Below are 20,025 nucleotides of genomic sequence, written 5' to 3' on the forward strand. Positions count from 1 at the left end.
CGGTTATAAATGATAGACTGCTGTTATCAGTCAACTTACATCTTTTCCATGCATGCCTTCAGGTCCCGGTTCTCCTTGATCTCCCTTCTCACCCTAGGAGGAGGAGTATACATTTTAGTTTTATCAACAAAAATTATTTTCAGTTGGAAAACTGCATTATGGGAAAAACATCATCATATTCATTACTGTGCTCTATATACAGTACAATATATCTATTGCTGACAGCATAGGAAAACTATTCCTGACACTTCAAGAGGTGTTTCATCCAAATTAAGAGCCTGACCACCACACAAGGTGCCAAGTATCTGGGGAGCTAATGCTCAGTACTTCGCAAGAGGCATTGAACACCATGTAAGTATTCATGTTTGCAATGTTGCACTCAAAAAATGTGGATGGACGGATGTTTAATAGAAACAGACAAAATTACTCCATTAGAGAGTCATCTGTTAGAGGTCCGGGGACTGTCACTCTCTCTCTCTCTCTGCCAGCTGAAATAGTGTATTCTGATACTGAGTTTGACTAAGAAATGTATAAGAAAGTTCCTATATGACTGAAATAATTTACTTCCCCCTCCACCACATGTGAAAATTCTGGTTTATTATTTCAATTTAATATTTGTTAACTGTGTGCCAAGAAACAATTTAAAAAGTAGAAAGTTACATTTAGATGGAGAATAAGTATTTGCAATCACTCCTCAGATCCCTGTCAGAATGGCCTGCTACGACAATTATCACTAGCACCACATGTGGTCTTAAATATTTATATTGTAAGTTCCAATAGGAAATGAACTCCACATGTTGATTTGAATCTGTTACTGGAACATAATCTGGAGTTTAATTTAAGACCAAAGATTGGGATTATATTCTTTTTAGCATAACATTTTATTTTCCATGGATAACCATAGGATAGCTAATCAATTTAAAATAAATTTGAACGGTTTATTAGACTTCCACTTATTTCTATAAGTCTAACAAATACTGGTGATGTAAAAAAGGCATGTTTTACTCTTTCTTAAAGTATATGTTCTTCAGGACAGGGGTGGTGTTTTCACACGTAGTTGTATAATGTTTGGCACAATAGGGGCACTATCCTGATAGCGGCATCTGGATGTTACCATAATATAGATATTAAACAGGAATAATAAGAACAGGAATGCTCCCACTTTCCCTAGAATACTTCCCATTGAGAGTAATGTCCACAATGTTGTTAATGTAACTCTTTGCAGTAACACAATTAATCTGCATGTAACAACATAAAATTTTCCTATAATTTAACATATTGGGAAAGAAAATCTTTCTTAGGAATGACTATTCTGAGTTCACGTTTTATATCGCTGTATGAGAGAAATGTCCTACAAATTACTAGATGCTTTTAGGGTTTCTTTGCCTTTAATCCGTAATGCTGTATGGCTCTTCGATTTCACCTAAAAAAACAGTTCACATCTTTAAAATATTTATTTTAAGTACAACACTCACAGAAATACCTTTATTTTGAGAATGGAAAGGAAAATGGTGCATGAAGGATTCTGTAGACTAGAAGGATATAGGCTAGTTCACATATTCCCATATGAACTCTTAATTACACAATAAAATATTATTTTAAAGTTAGACGAAAGAGATTCAGTTCTTTACAAACTCGTCTACCACTCCATTCTCCTTAATACAGGTTCCATCAGGAGTGACAGAGATTTCTGCTTAAGCAGCCTAATTAATCGGAGATCGGTTTCCAGAACCAACAAAGCTAAACTGCTCAGTAAACGCAGCTAGACTGAGCTTTGCAAGTAATAAGAATAATTCCCACAAAACCATGGGGACAGGCTGTACTGAAGATCAAATCCTTCATGTCAACCAAAGAAAGAGAACAGCAGTGCACTGAATCTCAGTCATCTCAAGGGGACTACTCTGGTCTGACCAAAGCCTATTCATTATGTCAGTATAATCTTCATAATTCTGTTAGCTAAATGCTATAGAACTGAGATCAACTAATTCCATTTGTGACACAACCCTGATTCAAAGCTATTCCTCCAGTGGCAATAACAGAAGGCATTTCATCTAATAATAGAAGATAATTTTTGCAAAATGAGTTGATATGAGCTTTCTTAAACAACTGAAGCCTACCAGTAAATTAGCATCAACAGGGCTGTATATTTAATGGACCCCCCACACTAGAAGCCTCTAGGTAGTTCTTTGTTTTAACTCTTGTCCATCTAGTTCATAAAAAACAATATTATATATTAACTTAAAATATCCATTGAAGGCTTTTCCTTAAGCATCCCTATACTTTTATATTTGGTCAAAGCTGCAGTTCAAACCAGACTTTCATGGATTCATGTTTATTTATTTATTGGGGGGGTGGGGGAAGAAGTGGGATGGAGGAAGGGAGGGAAACTAATGCCAGCAGGCCATTCTAGAAATTTTAAAAATCCTTGTTTAAAATGTCGGTAGTACATTTTAGCTATCAGCTAAGCTCTGTTTTGTCTCTGGACTTATGTTCAAGAGCATAATATTCCTTGACAGGCAGCTTAAAATGTAAGCAAAGCCCCAAAATGAATATTGTTTTTAAATATCTTAAGTAAGACTTCAGAAGAAACTGAATTAAATAAGAACAAATCTTTTAGATTTCTATTGTTCTGTATCATTCTGACACCTTGGAAATTTAATGCTGGTTTCCCCCTTTTCAACTCACAATAGTCAAATTATTGTTACAGTTTGCCAGAATTTCCAAAAGTACAATAATATATTTACAACAACATCTCATTACTGTAGTTGAATTATTTTAAGATTTCATTTTCTAATATATTTCTAGGAGATTTAAAAATATCACTTGAATATCAGGAAATATTTTTCCTTTTATGGTTTATCTTTATTTGTTTACGTATTTTATATACATGGAAAATGGGATAAATATGTGCAGTGCTGCTTCAACAGTGACGTTACTCTGTGAACCCAATGAAGTCTATACAAGCCTGAGTACAGTATACCTTTCCAGATTTCATTCTGCATTGGCAGAAATAACATACATCCTCAGATTGTCTAATCCAAATTTAGACCACCCATATAACCTGGATGAAAAAGCTGGGTCACAAGCCAAGATGATCTGCTATACCAGGGATCGACAACCTTTGGCACACGGCCTGCCAGGGTAAGCCCCCTGGGGGGCCAGGCCGGGCCGCTTTGTTTACCTGCCGCATCCGCAGGTTCGGCCAATTGCAGCTCCCACTGGCCGCGGTTCGCCGCTCCAGGCCAATGGGGGCGGCGGGAAGCGGCGGCTAGCACATCCCTCTGCCCACGCCGCTTCCCGCAGCTCCCATTGGCCTGACATGGCGAACCGCGGCCAGTGGAGCCGTGATCAGCCGAACCTGCGGACGCGGCAGATAAACAAACTGGCCCGGCCGCCAGGGTGCTTACCTTGGCAAGCCGCATGCAAAAGGTTGCCGATCCCTGTGCTATGCCTTAGAAAACACTCCTCCTCCCTACTGCAGGCAGACAATAGTTTTAAATGCTGATGAGTGGCGCAGGCCGCAAAGGGGTGGTAGTGTGGTGATTGTGCCTGCTGGGTACAGGTGAGAGATACAAATATTCCAGTTTCCATGATTCAAAAGATGTCAGACTTCAAAATGCTCATTGGTTGTTTAGACAAAAGCAAAGATCATTTAGCAGACAGGCCAGGATCCCTTCAGCATCCAAAGAACCTAGGTCAGTCTGCCGCACTGTATGATTTTCATGTGAATTTATATTGAATTTTCAGTAGATTAAATTACTTTCATTCACAAACATATGACAAACATTATTCTGTGGATTGTTTCTCTCTTCGTTCTGCAAAGCAAGAATTCCTATAAAACAGAGTTCTGATTCTCATCACTTACTCCTACGTAAATTAAGCCAAGTTATCTTGCTCATTCCTGACATTATAATATACATTATAAACTTCATGACTTATCTTAAAATGTAGCCAATCTGCAGAATTTAACATTCAGTAAAGTGTCGTAAGAGTTTTAAATAGTCCACATTGCTGAATACATTTTAGGTTTGCACACAAAAAAAGTGTTAAAAGCTATTTTAAGTCCAATGTTCCTGCCTGCTCAAAACATCTTCAGATGGGACAATTAAAGTTAATTTGTGAATACTTGCAAAATAGCATTACAATGCTGGAAGTACTGTGTGCCTGTTAATTAAAACTAATCCAACATTACAATATTGAATTATGTGCAGAGATTGTATTTCCTGGATTGAATTCTGCTTTCAATTACACTCACACAACTAGGCAGTGGAGTTGCTTCAGTATAGCTGAAGATACGTGTGTGAAATCCTGGCCCTACTGAAGTCAGTGGGAACACTCCCACAGGGCCAGGATTTTGCCCTCAGCCTCCACAAGAAGTTGTCAAAAAGAGTATCAACTACCAACTCCAATTTTCCATTGCATTTAAAATATTATTGAAGTCTCCCATAGCAACTGCTATAGTTAAGCCTCAGTTTTAACTTTTATTCTAAACTCCACTTAATCAATTAGCCATTACTCTCGCAGATCCTTTTTATGGTCTTTTCCAACCTTGGTCCCAACCCAAATAGATGTTTTAAAAAAAAAGAGAGAGAGAGAGAGAGAGGGAGAGTTTGAGCAAAATTGAGCTTGCTGGTTTTTGGGTGTGTTAGCATGAAGAGATCTACATTTCCTCATATGTTCCAAGTGAGAATTTTCTGCTTACATAAAGCAACTGAAGCTGAAAATATCAACCTTGGCTTGTTTTTACAGTCTGTCCCGAAGAAGGGAAAATAACCCAATTGTTACAGTATTTTTTATAATTTAAGCATTTAAAGTTGGTATTTTCATGTAAGCTTGTTAAAAAAATCTCTCATTTTTCTGCTACATTTTAGGGACTGTTCGTTCAAGATGGTTCAGTTAAGGACAGCGATAAGGATTCCTTAAAGTAAAGATGTATTTGTTAAGGATGATTCAGTTAAAAGAAGTTTATGTCAACAATATGTTCACCAAAGACTCCGTCAGTTAAGGAGGTGTTTGTTATGGATGCCTCAGGTAAGGCTACCTGAGTTTAAGATGAACCAGTTATGGTGATGTTTCAATTTAGAAGTATGTTTTCCTGCCTTTCCCTCCTCCCTCCAATTTTTCTTTTTTCCCCACCTTTAAATTACACACAAAATCTATAATTAATACAAAATTAAGAGATCAAAAAACATGTCAGGAAACTCCAAAAATTAAGGTTTGTTCTGCAGCGTTACCTTGTCAACATTACTTATTTTCTATTTCTGATTTCCTTGTTAAATAAAAATCTTAACATATTTCTCTTTATATTATCCAATCTATTCTTTAAAATATGCAGGCTATGCAACATTACTTAGTGCTGAGGCATAAACATTGACTTTTGGAAATTCCTGATTTTAGAGTGAATTATTTTACATCTTTAAAAGCTAGTTAAAGCTAGTTTTGCATATAATAATCTTATATGCTTTATTACAGATGTATTTGTGGTGGTGTGCTGTATCTGAAGATTAATTTATCTTCCTCGTGACTCTTTCTTCAGAACTCCTAATAAATTGAATCCAGCTATAGCAAATATTCACTAATTTTCCCTGCAGATGATATGAATTTACCAAATTGAAACATTGGGCTGAAAACATTCCTTAGGGCTCTCTTCTGGCTTTTATAGTCAGAATCATGCAGGGGTGGGGTTGTGAAGGCCCACCATCCCAATGACATTCTCACTGACTAAGCCAGAATGCCTCTGGCAGTGCTGGGACAGTGGTATCCCAGAAAAGAAGCAGCAGCTGATACACCTTTAAAAGGGTGCAAGATATGCTTCCCCCTATGCCACTGGCCAGGATGAAAGGAGCGTGGTGACACCACCTCATCCCTTGGAGCAGTTTAACATTGCTGTTGGCTATAGATGCTCTCCATACTTGAGTACAAGGAGACAATGACCAAGACTAAGAATACCCTCTGATCCCTGTCAAACTACACTGGGCTAGCCACAGCCTAACAATTTGCTTTCTTGTCAGTAAAACATACATTTTAAATAGCCCCATTTTAACTTTTTCTTTGCAAATCTCTATAGTAAATATTTTGTTGCATTCACTTTTCTAAACAATACTTCTATTTATGTTGACATAGATAAGAGTCAGTCACTTTTTTTTAACCTTTCCGTAAGAAAAAGATTTATATGGGTTTATTACTAAGCAATAACAATTCCAAGGTTAAAATCTGACAAATAAGTTATCAGCAATTAATTTTTTTAATCACTTGACAGCCCTAGTCGTAAAGCCTCTAAATGTTTTTCATGGTGATATCCATTTTAAAAATGTCCATTGATACATATTTATACAGACTATAATAGATTGAACTCTGTTGAGTTAGTAGTATGCATTCTAAAATACTCTGAACTTTCAAAACTTTAATGTGGTATTACATTACAATACAAAAGAAAATTCACACAAAAATATAGCCCAGAACAGAAAATGAAGTAGGATTAGTGGCTGAAATGCTGTTCTTAGCTCTCCCCATTATGGCAAATTCTGTACTGCCTTAAATCCCATGGAACACCACTGTTGTTGAAAAATTTGGCCCAGTGTGCAATTGTGGTGTACACCATCTGATGTACCAAAAAGCAGCTCCAACCCATGTGAATTCCTGTATCATATGAATTACAATACTCAAACACAAAGGGATGAGCTAAAGATACAAACTTCTGAGCTTCAGCCTTAATTGTGTTATCACTGATGCAAATTCTGCCCTCAGATAAGTGGGTTCACTTTCCATTGGCTTTAAAGGAAATTGCATATGTTTACCTGATGGCTGAATTTGGCCCCAAGGCTATGGTACCAAAATCTGTAATAGTATTTTAACTTTCTTTTGTGAATGTGAATAAATCACATGTTAAATAGCAAATGCCTGTGCTGATGTGCATTAGTTGTACTTCAAATAAATATTACAAATAAATGCATTTCATGTTCAATTACAATTGTTTCAAATTTTACATTGGGCATGCCTCATTCTGAGAGAATTTGTTTGAACAAAGAAAAAAAATCTACTCTTTAATGGGACTAGATATTTTTCAAGGCAACCAACAGACATTACCTTCCAGGTAAATTACTGCAACATCAGCTGATGAGATAAAAGGTACTTTTCAGAATTGTGTTCTGGAATTACTGTAAATATAAGTTGTGCACTCCTGCTCGAAATTTACTTCTTCTTAAGAAGAAATTGTTAGTTCAGAAAAAGTTAACGGAATATAGAATCTTTTGTCTCTACCAAATTCAGCCCTACTTGGTAGTAACCGAAACTTGTTACCATCCATTAAATGAACTGTCAGGTGATCTCAGTCTAGACCCTATTGGACAAATACCCCATAAACAGAAATTACCATTACAAATGACACTATTTGGCAGAACACTTTTGTTGGAGGTCTAAGCAGAATTAAATCGATATGAAGAATTAACTATCCTCTCAAGAACAGGGTTGAAGCACAACAGTGGGGCAGTGCGTGGAAGCCTATACTACTGCTATACATGACACATCTGTTCCATTGACAAAGGAAGGATGTTAGTTTCCTGGGTTGTCAATCAACACTTTTAACAAGCACAATACTAATTTCAAAAACAAAACAACTAAATACAATTATGTAAGTCATTGGGTTTTCTTGGGCATTTTTGGAAGTTGAGATAACAGCTACTTCCAGTAAGTCATTAGCCATCAAAAGAATGCTAACAAAGAAAGACATTATTATAGTGATTTAATAACTGATGGTAACAAGATGTGGCTCCATAAAGTGATCCAGGAATGTAGAACTCCAACATTTCTGCTGACCATGAGAAAAAGAGAACTAGCTGTTTGTCTCTTGTTATGAGAAGTGAGACTGGATGAAAAGTACAATACACTCTGATCAGTCTGGATATTAATACCATATTTATAGTTTAAAGTAAACAGGGAAAAAAGAAGGTATCACTGTGGTTTCTCCTCTTTTCTAGACCATGTACTATATGCAAAAGGTGGTAAGGCGCTTCATATTTACATTAATATACAGGGCCAGATCCTGATTCAGGTTTCTTCTCAGAGCCCTAAATATGTTCACAATCCAGTCAAGCGCTGAAGCTCCAGAGGAAAAATGAAATCCTACGACAAGGAAACAGACACTCAGAAGCAGCTATATACAACTGCTGAGCCTGACTCTGTGGTGATCTCAAAGACACCTTACAGTATTGCCATACATAGTGATTGGAATACTAGGAAGTGTAACTGGGAGAGAAAGTGCCTCCCCTTATGTCCCAGAGGGGGATGGCAGCGTGACAGTTGTGGGGAAAGCAAAGGGAGCAATGGGCTAACATTCCCCTTACTTCCATGTAGCAGAGTCAAGATGTGGCCCACATTTTTTAATTTGAAGTTTGATTTCTGTTTATAACACCTTTGTGTTATTGTTGAGTTAGGATTTTGCTGTAAAAGGAACAGACTTGGGTTTTTTCCCCCCCCCAAGGCTGATCTCCTAAGGAAAACTAAAAACCAATTTATTTCTGGCAGGTGTTGACAAAGAGCATTGGTTTCACAGAATGTGTTGGGCTGTATTTTTTTAGGCACCAATACTTTCCATGGCTTTGGCAGGCTATTGCTATTGTTATTTAGTCACTAAAAATGTTTTGCAGATGGTTAAAGCAATGTCTAATATTTGCACTACTCAATGGACTGCAGTGCCTTTTCTGCAAAGGCTGAAACTTGCTGCATATAGTTCTATAGTACTTCTACAGAAACACTGTCACATTCTATATTTGTGATTATGTAATGTGGTTATCAGGCCTTGATTATGTTGGTATCTGTTGCCTCTGTGTTTTTAGACTAAAAAAACATTACTTTATCAATGTTACTGAACTATATGTGCAAGTTCAGTGGCAGTTTTTGGCTATACCAAACTTCTGAAATATCCTGGGGTGTGATGTTTAGTCCTTTGTGGTGAGTGTGTACTGTATGAATGCTTTTTATTTTTGTATTGAGAAGTCTGTTGTTTTGCTTTTCAGGAGTTCATGTGAAGATTTTTCCATGATTCGATCTATGAAGGTTGTATTCCAAGTTTCATTTTAAATTGGAAACCTAATTGCAAATCAGTGAAAATACTGGACTTCACCTGGTTTCTGCTTAACCAGCATGAAATCACAAATTTTGTCCAATTTTTAATGCAAAACCATGAATTAGTCCAAATTTATTTGAAACTTTATTGAACTATAACAAATCTTTCAATGAACCAGATCTAAGTTTAAACTTTGTTACAAAACCCAACACTAAATGCTTAAAGTAGTTTCAGTCCAAGCATTTTGCAAACCTTAGAAATTAAGCAAGTGTATAGTGGTAATAGTTTCATGTGTTCATTATACAGTAATGTAAGACACTGCTCAATTTGATATGTTATCTCCTTAAGAAATAGAAGTGCATGGAGGTCAGAGGTCAAGAATGAAAAGTGAGATAAGGATGAAAACATAAGAATGTATATGCAGCAAACACGGTTTGGAAAAGAGGCATTTCTTTGATTTTATTTAACTTGTTCATTCTAGAGTGAGACGTGGTTTCCCTTTTTTTTTTTTTTTTTTTTGGAACATTGTGCTGAGAGCATGAAGATAGTGAAACGGTTTCAGCAAGTTAGTTACCTGTGAAAGTAAAAGTTATGAGGGCAGATCTGGGAAAGGCAAAGATTGACTTGTCGTGGACTCAGAAAGAAGGGTGCATAGGGAGTAGTAGGGATATATATGAAGGATGCCAACTTTTATGTATTTGTTGTTTGTCTATATCTTTTTTCCTAATCTTTTACATTGAATACCTTGCATATATTGCAAAGGAATACTTATTTTTATTGTAAATACAGAATGAAAAAAAATGTCAGATACATGCACCAGTCTCCCATATTAGGCATCCACATTTGAAAGTTTGGGGACAATATACCCACACATAAATGATCACTTTTTCTGTTAAATAAATCTGAAATGGTGAAATTAAATTAAATTAAATTGAACCTTCCCTTCTTTTAGTGAAGATATAGCAGAACTTAGTTGAGACTAGTAAAAAAAGAAACTAGAAATAGGCAGAATAGCAGACCAACATGGATTTTCTTTGAATTTCATTTTTCTTGTACTAAAGGATCTCTTATAATGAAATTGCTGCAAGAGAAAACATACATATGCAATGTCATTTTTAATGGGTGAAATATCTGTTTTTAAGATAATTCAGTTATTCACCAGGTAGGCACTAATATGCCCAAAAAGAAAAAGCAGCAACACTAGTTTGCTTCCATGCTTTGTCCCTGTCAAAGAGACTGCAACCCTGATTGTGACAGAAAGCCAGAGACAAAGTTCAAGTTCTCTCTAAATGTGTTCATCATCTTTTTTCTGCTAAAAATAATCTGATCTCTGCTTGAGAAAGTTGCCTGTGTCAAGTCAAAAAGAGCCTTTAATTTGTAAATGTTATTTACACATGACTGAAAGAAGTTGAAAAACATGAAGGAGATGAAAGCCAGAGCTGAAGGGAGTCGTGAGTCCGAAAAGAAACAGGCACTCTGAGGTTTGACTCTGTGTGGAGTGTATGTACTAGTGTTTAAAGAGAAAAGGCTGGCTCCAGGAAGTATCTCCTGTACATTACTGGGTCGAATACAGCCCCGTTCAACACTCTCAAAAGGTTATTACTATCTGATACCTTTTCAGCAGACTACATGAAATAAGTCCCACTGAACACCTGTCCATATCACAAAAACAACTACCTCCGTTAGAACTCATTGGTAATCTTGTTCACTATTTTAGCAGAGAACAGAAAAAATGATGGATGGTCTGAAATCACTACCAGAAGTAAGGTTCAGAGATAATATGGAGGAATCATGGAAGCATTTTGAACAAAGGTTCTTGCTGTATATGACTGCAATGGATACAGACATCCTCAGCAGTTCCAAGAAAGTGACCTTATTAGCTGGTGCTAAGACTAGATATTTATAATTTCAAGCTCTCATTCACAAACGGAATTGATTTTGATAGGGTCCTAGCACAGTTTGAAGCTTACTGTATGCCTAAAAGGTGCACCTAAGAAAGATTTCTCTTCCACACAAAATTATAAGAGGAATCTGCTACAGACTTGAAGCTAAAAAGACAGTCTTACAGTTTTGGCTTCTTCAGAGATTCCCTGATTATACAGAAGCTGGTAGTGGGCTGCAGAGATAGGAAGGTATGCGAGGATTTGCTGAGAGACTAGGAGTTGACTTTAGAAAAAGCCTTTCAAATTTGCAAAGGAGTGGAACATGCAAAATTGCAGGCTTTAAGTAAGGAGGAGAGTCAAGGAAGCATACATGCAGTATCCCACTGCAGCATAGAGAGGACTGAAGAATATGATTGTCTTAAAGTACAATCATTCTGCCAAACAACACAGGCAAAAGAAAACTGTAAATGCAGTGAGGGAATACACTGATGAGGCATTTTACATTGGTTTCACAGAACCTTATCACAGACCCAAGTAGCTGGATTATCTCACCATCTCTTCTTTAGATACCTTGCAACTTTTATTTCTTGTACAGAATAATTCTCTGCAACAGTGCATATAGCAACATCCACTGGTGGTAGCAGCTGCAATACATTGCTGGTTTCCTTGCAGCGGAACCCTGCCAGTCCAATCTAACAGCATACCCTGGCTCAGCAATTCCCACTCAGACAACACTGCTTCCAGCTTGAATGAGAAAGGAGACTCTCACATGTCAGTAGCTTTATTCAGGTTGGTATGTTAAATAAATATATTATACCTGCCAACTAGGGTTCAATTATGTTTGATTCATGTTGCTGTAACACCAGATCCCCCTGCAAAGCCTCCTTCTGCATTTAAAATTCCTGTCAAAGGGAAAGCTCTAAAATTAGTTAGAAATGGCATAATTTCTTAGACATCCATTACTTGGTATGTAAAAGATTTTATTCTTTATATTTTACTTCTACAGATGGAAATTGTTACACATAAAAATGACATTTCTGCCTTATTCGTTCTAATTTTATATGTGTGTATACACACACCCTCTAGATAGTACACTGAAAATCACAGTCCTGTCAAAATTAGTTTCATTCACAGTCACAGTTAATTGCAGAAGCAGGTTAATTAGACCATTTTAAATCACCTGGATCCCATGAGATCTGTTTAAAACAGACTAGATCTGAACAAGAGAATTTGGTATTCTTTGTTATCTTATGGATGTACTGCAAGAAGAGAGATTCTCATGAGATTTTTGGTTAAAAAGTTATTTCCCACAAAATTTCCAGTGAAACCAGCCAATGAGGCTAGCTTCCAGAAGAGTATTTTACCTGTGAGAAAGAATTAGAGGATTTGAGGAATTCAGAAATTCATAGAGTCATTAGAATAAAATCTCTCTCCACTTAAAGCTTGCAACAGCCACTATGCACCTTTATGCCATACCAGCACTTCTGCCACCATCTCATCCCACACCTGTCAGCTCCAATGGCCAATAAAAGCTAGATGACAGGTACCCCAGCTTGGGAGCAACTAGTGCTCCTTCTTGAAACAATAGGGCTGGAATGTGCCTGCTTAGAGCAGGTTAAAGAGTAGCAGCAGAATCAACTGGTCTGCATTTTCAGTGGTGTCTGGACTCCAGTGAGTATTACTGCTTAAAAACATAAATAAAAATAAAATAAAAAACAAAAAGCTGATCCTGTCTGTACTTATACTCCATGTCTGTTTTTGTTCACAACAACAAAGCAATTACCTGATTTTATGACTGGATTTCTAAGTGTTTGGGGATATTTGTTTTTATATTAGCAAAGAACAAAAGTGTCAGAACACAAAAGGCTCATTTGTCAATGCTGTGCACTCACATTCTTGATGTCCCTGAAGTGAAAGGATTTAGAAGGTAGTTCAACATTTTAACCTACATCAACAATAGTTTGGAAAACTTGTATCTAAGACACTATGTATTAAATTGGCAAGAAGTACCAACTATTTACAAATCTCTGTGAATGACACTGGCAAAATCTGTGTCAGATCTAAAACCTTCATTACAGTGATTCAAAACAGAACTATGCACAATAGCTTATTAATAATCCGAGTACATGCAATATAGAGCGCACCTATGCACGAGTCCTGTGCAGTGAATCTGCAAGTGAAATAAATACTTCTGAACTTGTAGTAATTTCTGTCATATAAATTCTTAGACAGACAAATGCAACTAGCATCAGGTGACAGATGTCTATCATCATATAGCATTTTCTCAAGTTTGGTCTTTGCTTTAGGGTTTCTAGTAATACCGAGGTCACCTGAATTCCATCCATCAGTAGGCCTTTCAATATCATTCAGTGATTGACAGAAACATGAACACAGACATTACAGAATGCTTGTGCAAGGATATCCGAGTCCTCAAACTAATTTGGAGTGATTAGGAAACAGCAGCTTTAAAGGGACATTCCAATCGAGGTTAAATGTTTCAGTTTTATAAAAAGGAAAAAAAAAGTTTTTATAATCACCAGAAATGTGCTAATTTTTATATTCAACTGAAACATTTTATTCAGATTTATATATTCCTTAAGTGTCTCAACCCAAAAATTGCAGTATTGTGCTAGTTCATGACAGAATATCTAAAAACAGGTTCTTTCCAAAATTGTTTTATTGTTAATTATCTTCATCCTTCCAATCCCATTTGTTTGTTTTGTTGTGTTCTGCCTGTCAAGTCGAATTTAAGCTCTCTGAGGCAGGGACCGTCTTCTTTGTTACTTGTCTGTACAATGTCCAAACATAGGGACTATGACCTATGATTGTATAATAAAACTACCTATAAACCCCAAATAGTAAAAGGTGAAACTGATTAGTCCATTTCATTGACAAAGATGAATTGCCCTAGAAATGGGTGGGATGTCTTTTAAATAGGCCATGCCAATACAGCTGTATTTTGCTACTGCCTTGAGATCCACTAGTACATAAAATAGTGCAAGTGCAGAGTAGCACTGCGGACAACAAGTGCTCCAGGGTCTGCATTAGCACATCATGATGCAGGATCAGAGCCATGGCTTGCATTAGGAAGGCGTGAATCTTGTGGAATTAGAGGTTTGAGAACCTTGCAAACTATTTGATGGTTTCCTCAAACCTAATTAGAGTTCATTAGCCTTTCTTCCCGAATTTTAAACCCATATTTTTCTCCAAGAGTTAATTCACCATTCAAAAATGTTTTTCTAGCTAAAGGGAAGCTGATGCTAGGTAATGTGGATGGAAGAACCTCCCCCAGCTTCTGAGAGCCAGGCTGGCAAAAATGCATGGCCTGTACACTGTATATATACTGTATCTATTTTTCCTGATTCATTTCTCTCTCCCTCATCTTTGCTCCTTTTACTAGTGTCTCTGCATTTATTTTTCACTTTGCCTATTCTCAACTCCATTTTTCATCCTCCCCCCCATCTGTTTTTCACACTTTCTCCACATTACTGGATTCATATACTAATGTTCTCTTTTGAAAGGTGTGCAATTAAGAAAAAACAGGTTTTCCCAGTTCTAGTTCCTATCTCTTTACTTGGACATAACAGAATAGCATGTTACAGAAAACTAGATGCCAACATATGAAATGAGTGGACTTTCAGTTACAGGTAGTAACGGGTAGTTCTGTTCCACTCAGTCTGACAAACTGTACTCAGTTCAATATATTCCACAAGAGTAAAATATCAGGGTGTGGCCGTGGTCCTGAGTGAGCAGGTCAGGATGGAGATGAAGTGATATGGGTGGCAGAGCCAACAGAGCAAAGAGGTCTGAGAACGAACACTGTCTTGGCCACACTGGAGCAATGAGAATGAGCTTGGCCCAATCCACCTGGAGTTTGAGGATTACTTGCGGAATTATCAGAATGGGGACGTAGGCATACAGAAGGGCCGACTGCCAGCTGCAGTGGAAGGTGTTGGAGAAGGAGCCCATGCCAAGATCCCCTGGAGAGCAGAATAGTTGACACTTCCTGTATTCCCTCCTTACAAACCGGTCAATCACAGGGATGCCCTGTGTTGTGAAGACAACCTGGAGAACACGCTCCTTCAGTAACCATTCATGGCTTATGGAGGAAACCGTGCAGAGATGGTCAGCAAGGCGATTTTGCACCCCCAGCAAATGGACTGGTACCGAGTGAGTGATGTCTTCTTCGATGCAAAATTGCCACAGGTTGATTGCCTCCAGCAGAGTAACTTAAAATGTACCACTCCTCCCAACTTGTTCACACAGTACATCGTAGTGGAATTGTTGGTGAGTATGTGAAATACTGCATGCCTGATGAGGTCTCAGAAGGCATGATATGTATTGTGCACGGCCCGAAGTTCCAATACATTGATATGGAGTGAGGCTTCCTGTTCCAACCGCAGGCCCTTCAACCTCAATGAGTCCAGATGCATCCCTCCAACCCAGAAGGGAAGCGTTGGTAACCACTGACTTGGTTGGAGAGAGCCAAGCAAAGAGAACTTCTTGGCACACATTGTTGGAGACTTCCACCAGCGTGGGGATTCTAGGACTGGTGGAGGAAGGTGAACCAACCTGTCCAGAGAATGCAGGGCAGTAAACCATTCTGAACCAGATCTGAAGGGGGTGAAGGCACACCTGCTGAACTGAACCAACTAAGGGGAGGTGGACATGTGGCCCAGACACACACAGACTGTTGTGGATGGCTGGGATTGCAGACTGAGGCAGAGCAGTTGAATTGCCTGGAAGCGGTCGGTCGGCAGGAACGCTCTCAATCTCGTGGAGTTTAAATCAACTCGATTTTTTGAGTAGGAGCCAAGGCTGACTTTGCAGTGTTTAAGAGGAGTTCCAGATGGTCAAGCAAATGCAATGCGTTATCAACGTGGGTGAGAACCTCCTCTCCGCAGCTGCCTTCAGCAACCAGTCAGTTATTGAGATAGGGGAAAATGTGGATTCCCTTCTGTGACGGTGCCCCCAATAAGGCTTTATGGAATATGCTTATGAATGTATATGTGACATAACTGGAATATATTTTAGGCTACATATGCCATGTAACATATCTATGTAAAGATTATGATCTATTGAATGTATGTCCTATTTGTATGCGTGTATCATTTTTGTATTCGAAGTTATGAATATTGGCTGTGTACTGGCTTGATTTTAACTAGCCTAGTAGAGCATTTGGTCAGCTTCTTGAGAAAAGTGCAAATTAAGTGCCCAATCAAAAACCACTTACGCCAACAATGAACTTGAAGATGTCAATCCACATCCGAGCCTTCCCATGAATGTGGCTTGGCTGGTAAAAACGGAGTCATGCATGGACATGTGGCTTGCCCATGTGACTCCAAAACTCTATCTTGGAGCTGGACTTTGCATAGGAGTGAGGAGGCGGTCTCCACCCACAAGAGAAAGTCTATTTAAACCCCTGGGAGAGCCCTCCATTTTGTCTTCAGCTGGCTAAAGAGAGAGCCTCTCCACCCCCAAGGATACCTTAAAGGAACTGGACCAAAGGACAGTAACTACAGGGGGTGTGAGTGATTGCTGGACCCAGACTAGAAGGAGACTTACTGGATGAGGTTTTTATCGGTATTCAGTTTCTTAGATATAGACTTGCGTGTTCTATTTTATTTTGCTTGGTAATTCACTTTGTTCTGTCTGTTACTACTTGGAACCACTTAAATCCTACTTTCTTTATTTAATAAAACCATTTTTTACTTATTAATTAACCCAGAATATGTATTAATACCTGGGGGGGACAGCTGTGCATATCTCTCTATCAGGGTTATAGAGGGCGAACAATTTATGAGTTTACCCTGTATAAGCTTTATACATGGTAAAATGGATTTATTTGAGGTTTGGACCCCATTGGGAGTTGGACATCTGAGTGTTAAAGACAGGAACACTTCAGTAAGTTGCTTTCAGTTAAGCCTACAGCTGTTAGGGGACACGGTTCAGACCTTAGGTCTGGGTTTGGAGCAGGCTAGCAGGTCTGGCTCAAACCAGGCAGGGCACTGAAGGCCTAAGCTGCCAGGGCAGGAAAGCAGGGGCAGAAGTAATCTTGGCACATCAGTTGGCAGCCCCAAGGGGGTTTCTGTGATCCAACCCATCACACCTTCCTCCTCAGATATGCCATGACCACCATCATGTATTTGGTGAAGACTCGGGGGACATAAAACAGGCGGAACCGGAGAATCATTTACTGAAAGTAATCTCCTACTGCAAAACGCAAAAATTTCCTGCGACATGGCAGAGTCACCACATGAAAGTAAGCATCCTTGAGGTCAAGAGCAGCGCACCAGTCATTCTGAGACAGCACGGGTGGGGGATAGCAATAGAGCGACCATGTGGAATCTCATGAACCTGATGAATTTGTTGAGGCCATGAAGATTGAGAACAGGTCTCATCCCACCCTGGGATTTCATTATCAGGAAGTACCTGGAGTAAAAACTGTGGAAATGGTGTTCCGGCAGAAACTCCTCCACCACTCCCAACTTCAACAGAGAGCTGACCTACTCAATGAGCAGTGTCTCATGAGAGGGGTCCCTGGAGAAGGATGGGGATGGGAGATGAGAATGGGGCATGGCGAGGAACTGGATTGTGTAGCCCCATCTGATAGTGACTCTGACTCAGCTGTCAGAGGTAATCGAGACCTAAGCATTGTAAAAGTGGGCCAGCTTGTCCCCAGGGGGATGGAGGAACGACAGGACCAATGTTCTGGACAAAGGAGTCAAAACAAGCTCTTGGCCTGTGTTGAGGGAAGGCATGAGGACTGTCTGAAGCCTGAGCCTAACTGCTTCCTCTTGTGGGATCTATCCATCTTTCTAGGGTAGTCCCATTGTTTTGGAGGAAAAGGTTGCATGAAGGAATGTGGCGGGAGACATTGTTGCTGCTGCTGCACCCCATAGTAGCATCTTTGCCCCGAGGGTATGTACCCCAAGGATCTCAAGCAGTTCTGTGAGGAGGAAGACCACCAATGGCTGGGCTGCAGCTGATTCAAAGCCACCACCGGCAACCTGGCAGGTGATTTTGGCTTCGAGTGGTACAAAGAGCAGGATCTCCATGAATGAGGAGCTTCCCACTGAGTACAAGGTCACTGATATGGGAAGGGTATCAGTGGCCTTGGAGTTAGTGGGCAATGTAGGCCTGTATTGTTAGAGAATTAAGAATATATACCAATTGTATTTGCGTTTACCTCTATCTTGTTAGAAGTTTAACAATGTGATCTAACTAGCTTGTAGATGCTAAACTCCTGTTCCTATCTATAATGTTTCATTACTATATTCTATTGATTCAGCGATCAAAAGGGGATATTAACATTTAGATGGAACTTGTGGTGTAATAAGATCATTGTCTTCATTTCTCTTTGAAATTTGTAGTAAACTACCTGTGAACGGTTTGATGGTTAATTGCCTTATGCTAATGAATACAACTAAATTACCAGTGTATGCCTAGGAAACAGATTAGCTTCAAAACAACAATTTACCTTACCTATTTTTCAGTCTAGGAGGCCCTGCTGTGACCCCAACTTGCTTCAGCTATAAAAAAAGTTTGGCCTGATCCTGTTTTATCTCAGATCTGCTTAAACTTTGACAGGGAAAGTCTAATCCCGTAAAACTGAGGTCTCCAGGTCTATTCTGGATTATCCTTGCAATTCTCTTGGAAGAATTTGAACAAACTCTGCACATGGACTGCCTATTGGACTATAGGCACCATCACCATCAGCCACCTCACCATCTCTGCCATGAAACTGGCCTACGAACTCTTTTCATATCTGTATGTATAATAATCTTTAACCATAGCTCTCTTTCTTTTCTTTGTTATTAATAAATCTTAGATTTAGGTCATAAGGATTGGCTGTAAGCAAGTATTTGGGTGAGGTCTGAAATATTCATTAACTTGGTGGATAATGTGTCTGATCTCTTGGGATTGATAGAACTTTATATATGGTGAATAAGGTTTTTAGTAACCCTCACTATATTAGACTTGGCTATCTGCGTGGGAGCCAAAGTCTGGATTGCTTAAAGGGAACTGTATTTTGGCTTGTTGGTAACCAGTAAGATATTACAGAAGCTGTTTGGTTACTGGTCTGTGAAATCTAATTATAGAATAAACCACCAGTTTTAGGGATTGTCTGCCCTATTCTTCGCATTTTGCCCTGATTGAGCATTCTCAGTATAGCCCCTCCAGCGAGCATAGTCACATCAATAAACTAGGCTACGACAAAACGTGATGATGTGAGTCTGCAACCACACAGAGATCCGACTCCAGCCACGGACAGTGAGAAGGAACTGAGGGGAGTCAGGGCGGTGATGCCTCATATAGCCAGTGCAGGGGTCAGAGCCACGAGGCTCGAGCACCACCCTTCTACGGGTACTGCTAGGCAAGAGTCTCCAGCTCTAGCGCGCTGGCGTGCACACACCTAAGTGGAATACATGTCTGTATCTACTCAAAGAAGAAGCTGGCATTTTGTTATAAGATGCATCTCTTTAATAATTCCCTCCCAAAAGTGTCTAATTCCTGGACACAACCACCATGTGTGCAAGTATATCCCCCTTTCCATGTAACCTTTCCAACAGAGTGCATTCCTAGTAGCAAAAATATAAGGAACTTAACTGGAATCAAATGTCATCTATACGGTCATTCATAAAAAATTCTTTGTGATTACACAAGTTGAAGATGTATATGCCCTTTCCCATACAGAGACCCATTCAGCTAAATCAATTCCTTTGTCCAACTCCATCTCCCACCTTTCATCTGGGTTGTTTTCCTACCCACTTCTTTTTCAATCAAAATATCTTGGAAATGAAACCTTTTGTTCCAGCTCGCTTCTGGGTCAAATCTTCAATTGTGGTTAAAGGTCTAAATAGAGCTATTTTGTATCCAAATTTGACAATAAAATGTTTGACTTCTACATATTGAAAATACGGGATCTTTATATTATTTACATTATTACATATCTCTTGGTATGATTTCAAATTCGGACCCAGGAACAGCTGTACAAATTGAATAACCTTAGCTCTTACAGTGAATAGTTACTTTGATATTTCCTGGGGATAAATTTAAAAAAATTGTCCAAAGCTG

At 38.8% G+C, this 20,025-nt stretch overlaps 1 protein-coding gene across 1 annotated transcript in view; it reads right to left on the bottom strand.

The window, feature by feature from the left end:
* Positions 1-20,025, bottom strand: part of COL19A1 (collagen type XIX alpha 1 chain) — a 331,665-nt gene that overhangs the window by 190,093 nt on the left and 121,547 nt on the right. Inside the window, exon 12 of the mRNA XM_029912234.1 lies at positions 40-93. Coding sequence (XP_029768094.1) covers positions 40-93 — 54 coding nt within the window. The remainder of the gene's footprint in view (positions 1-39; positions 94-20,025) is intronic.

The sequence above is a fragment of the Terrapene carolina genome, unplaced genomic scaffold (assembly GCF_002925995.2).
Source record: "Terrapene carolina triunguis isolate 2854851 unplaced genomic scaffold, T_m_triunguis-2.0 Scaffold42, whole genome shotgun sequence".
In the NCBI taxonomy this organism is placed as follows: domain Eukaryota; kingdom Metazoa; phylum Chordata; order Testudines; family Emydidae; genus Terrapene; species Terrapene triunguis.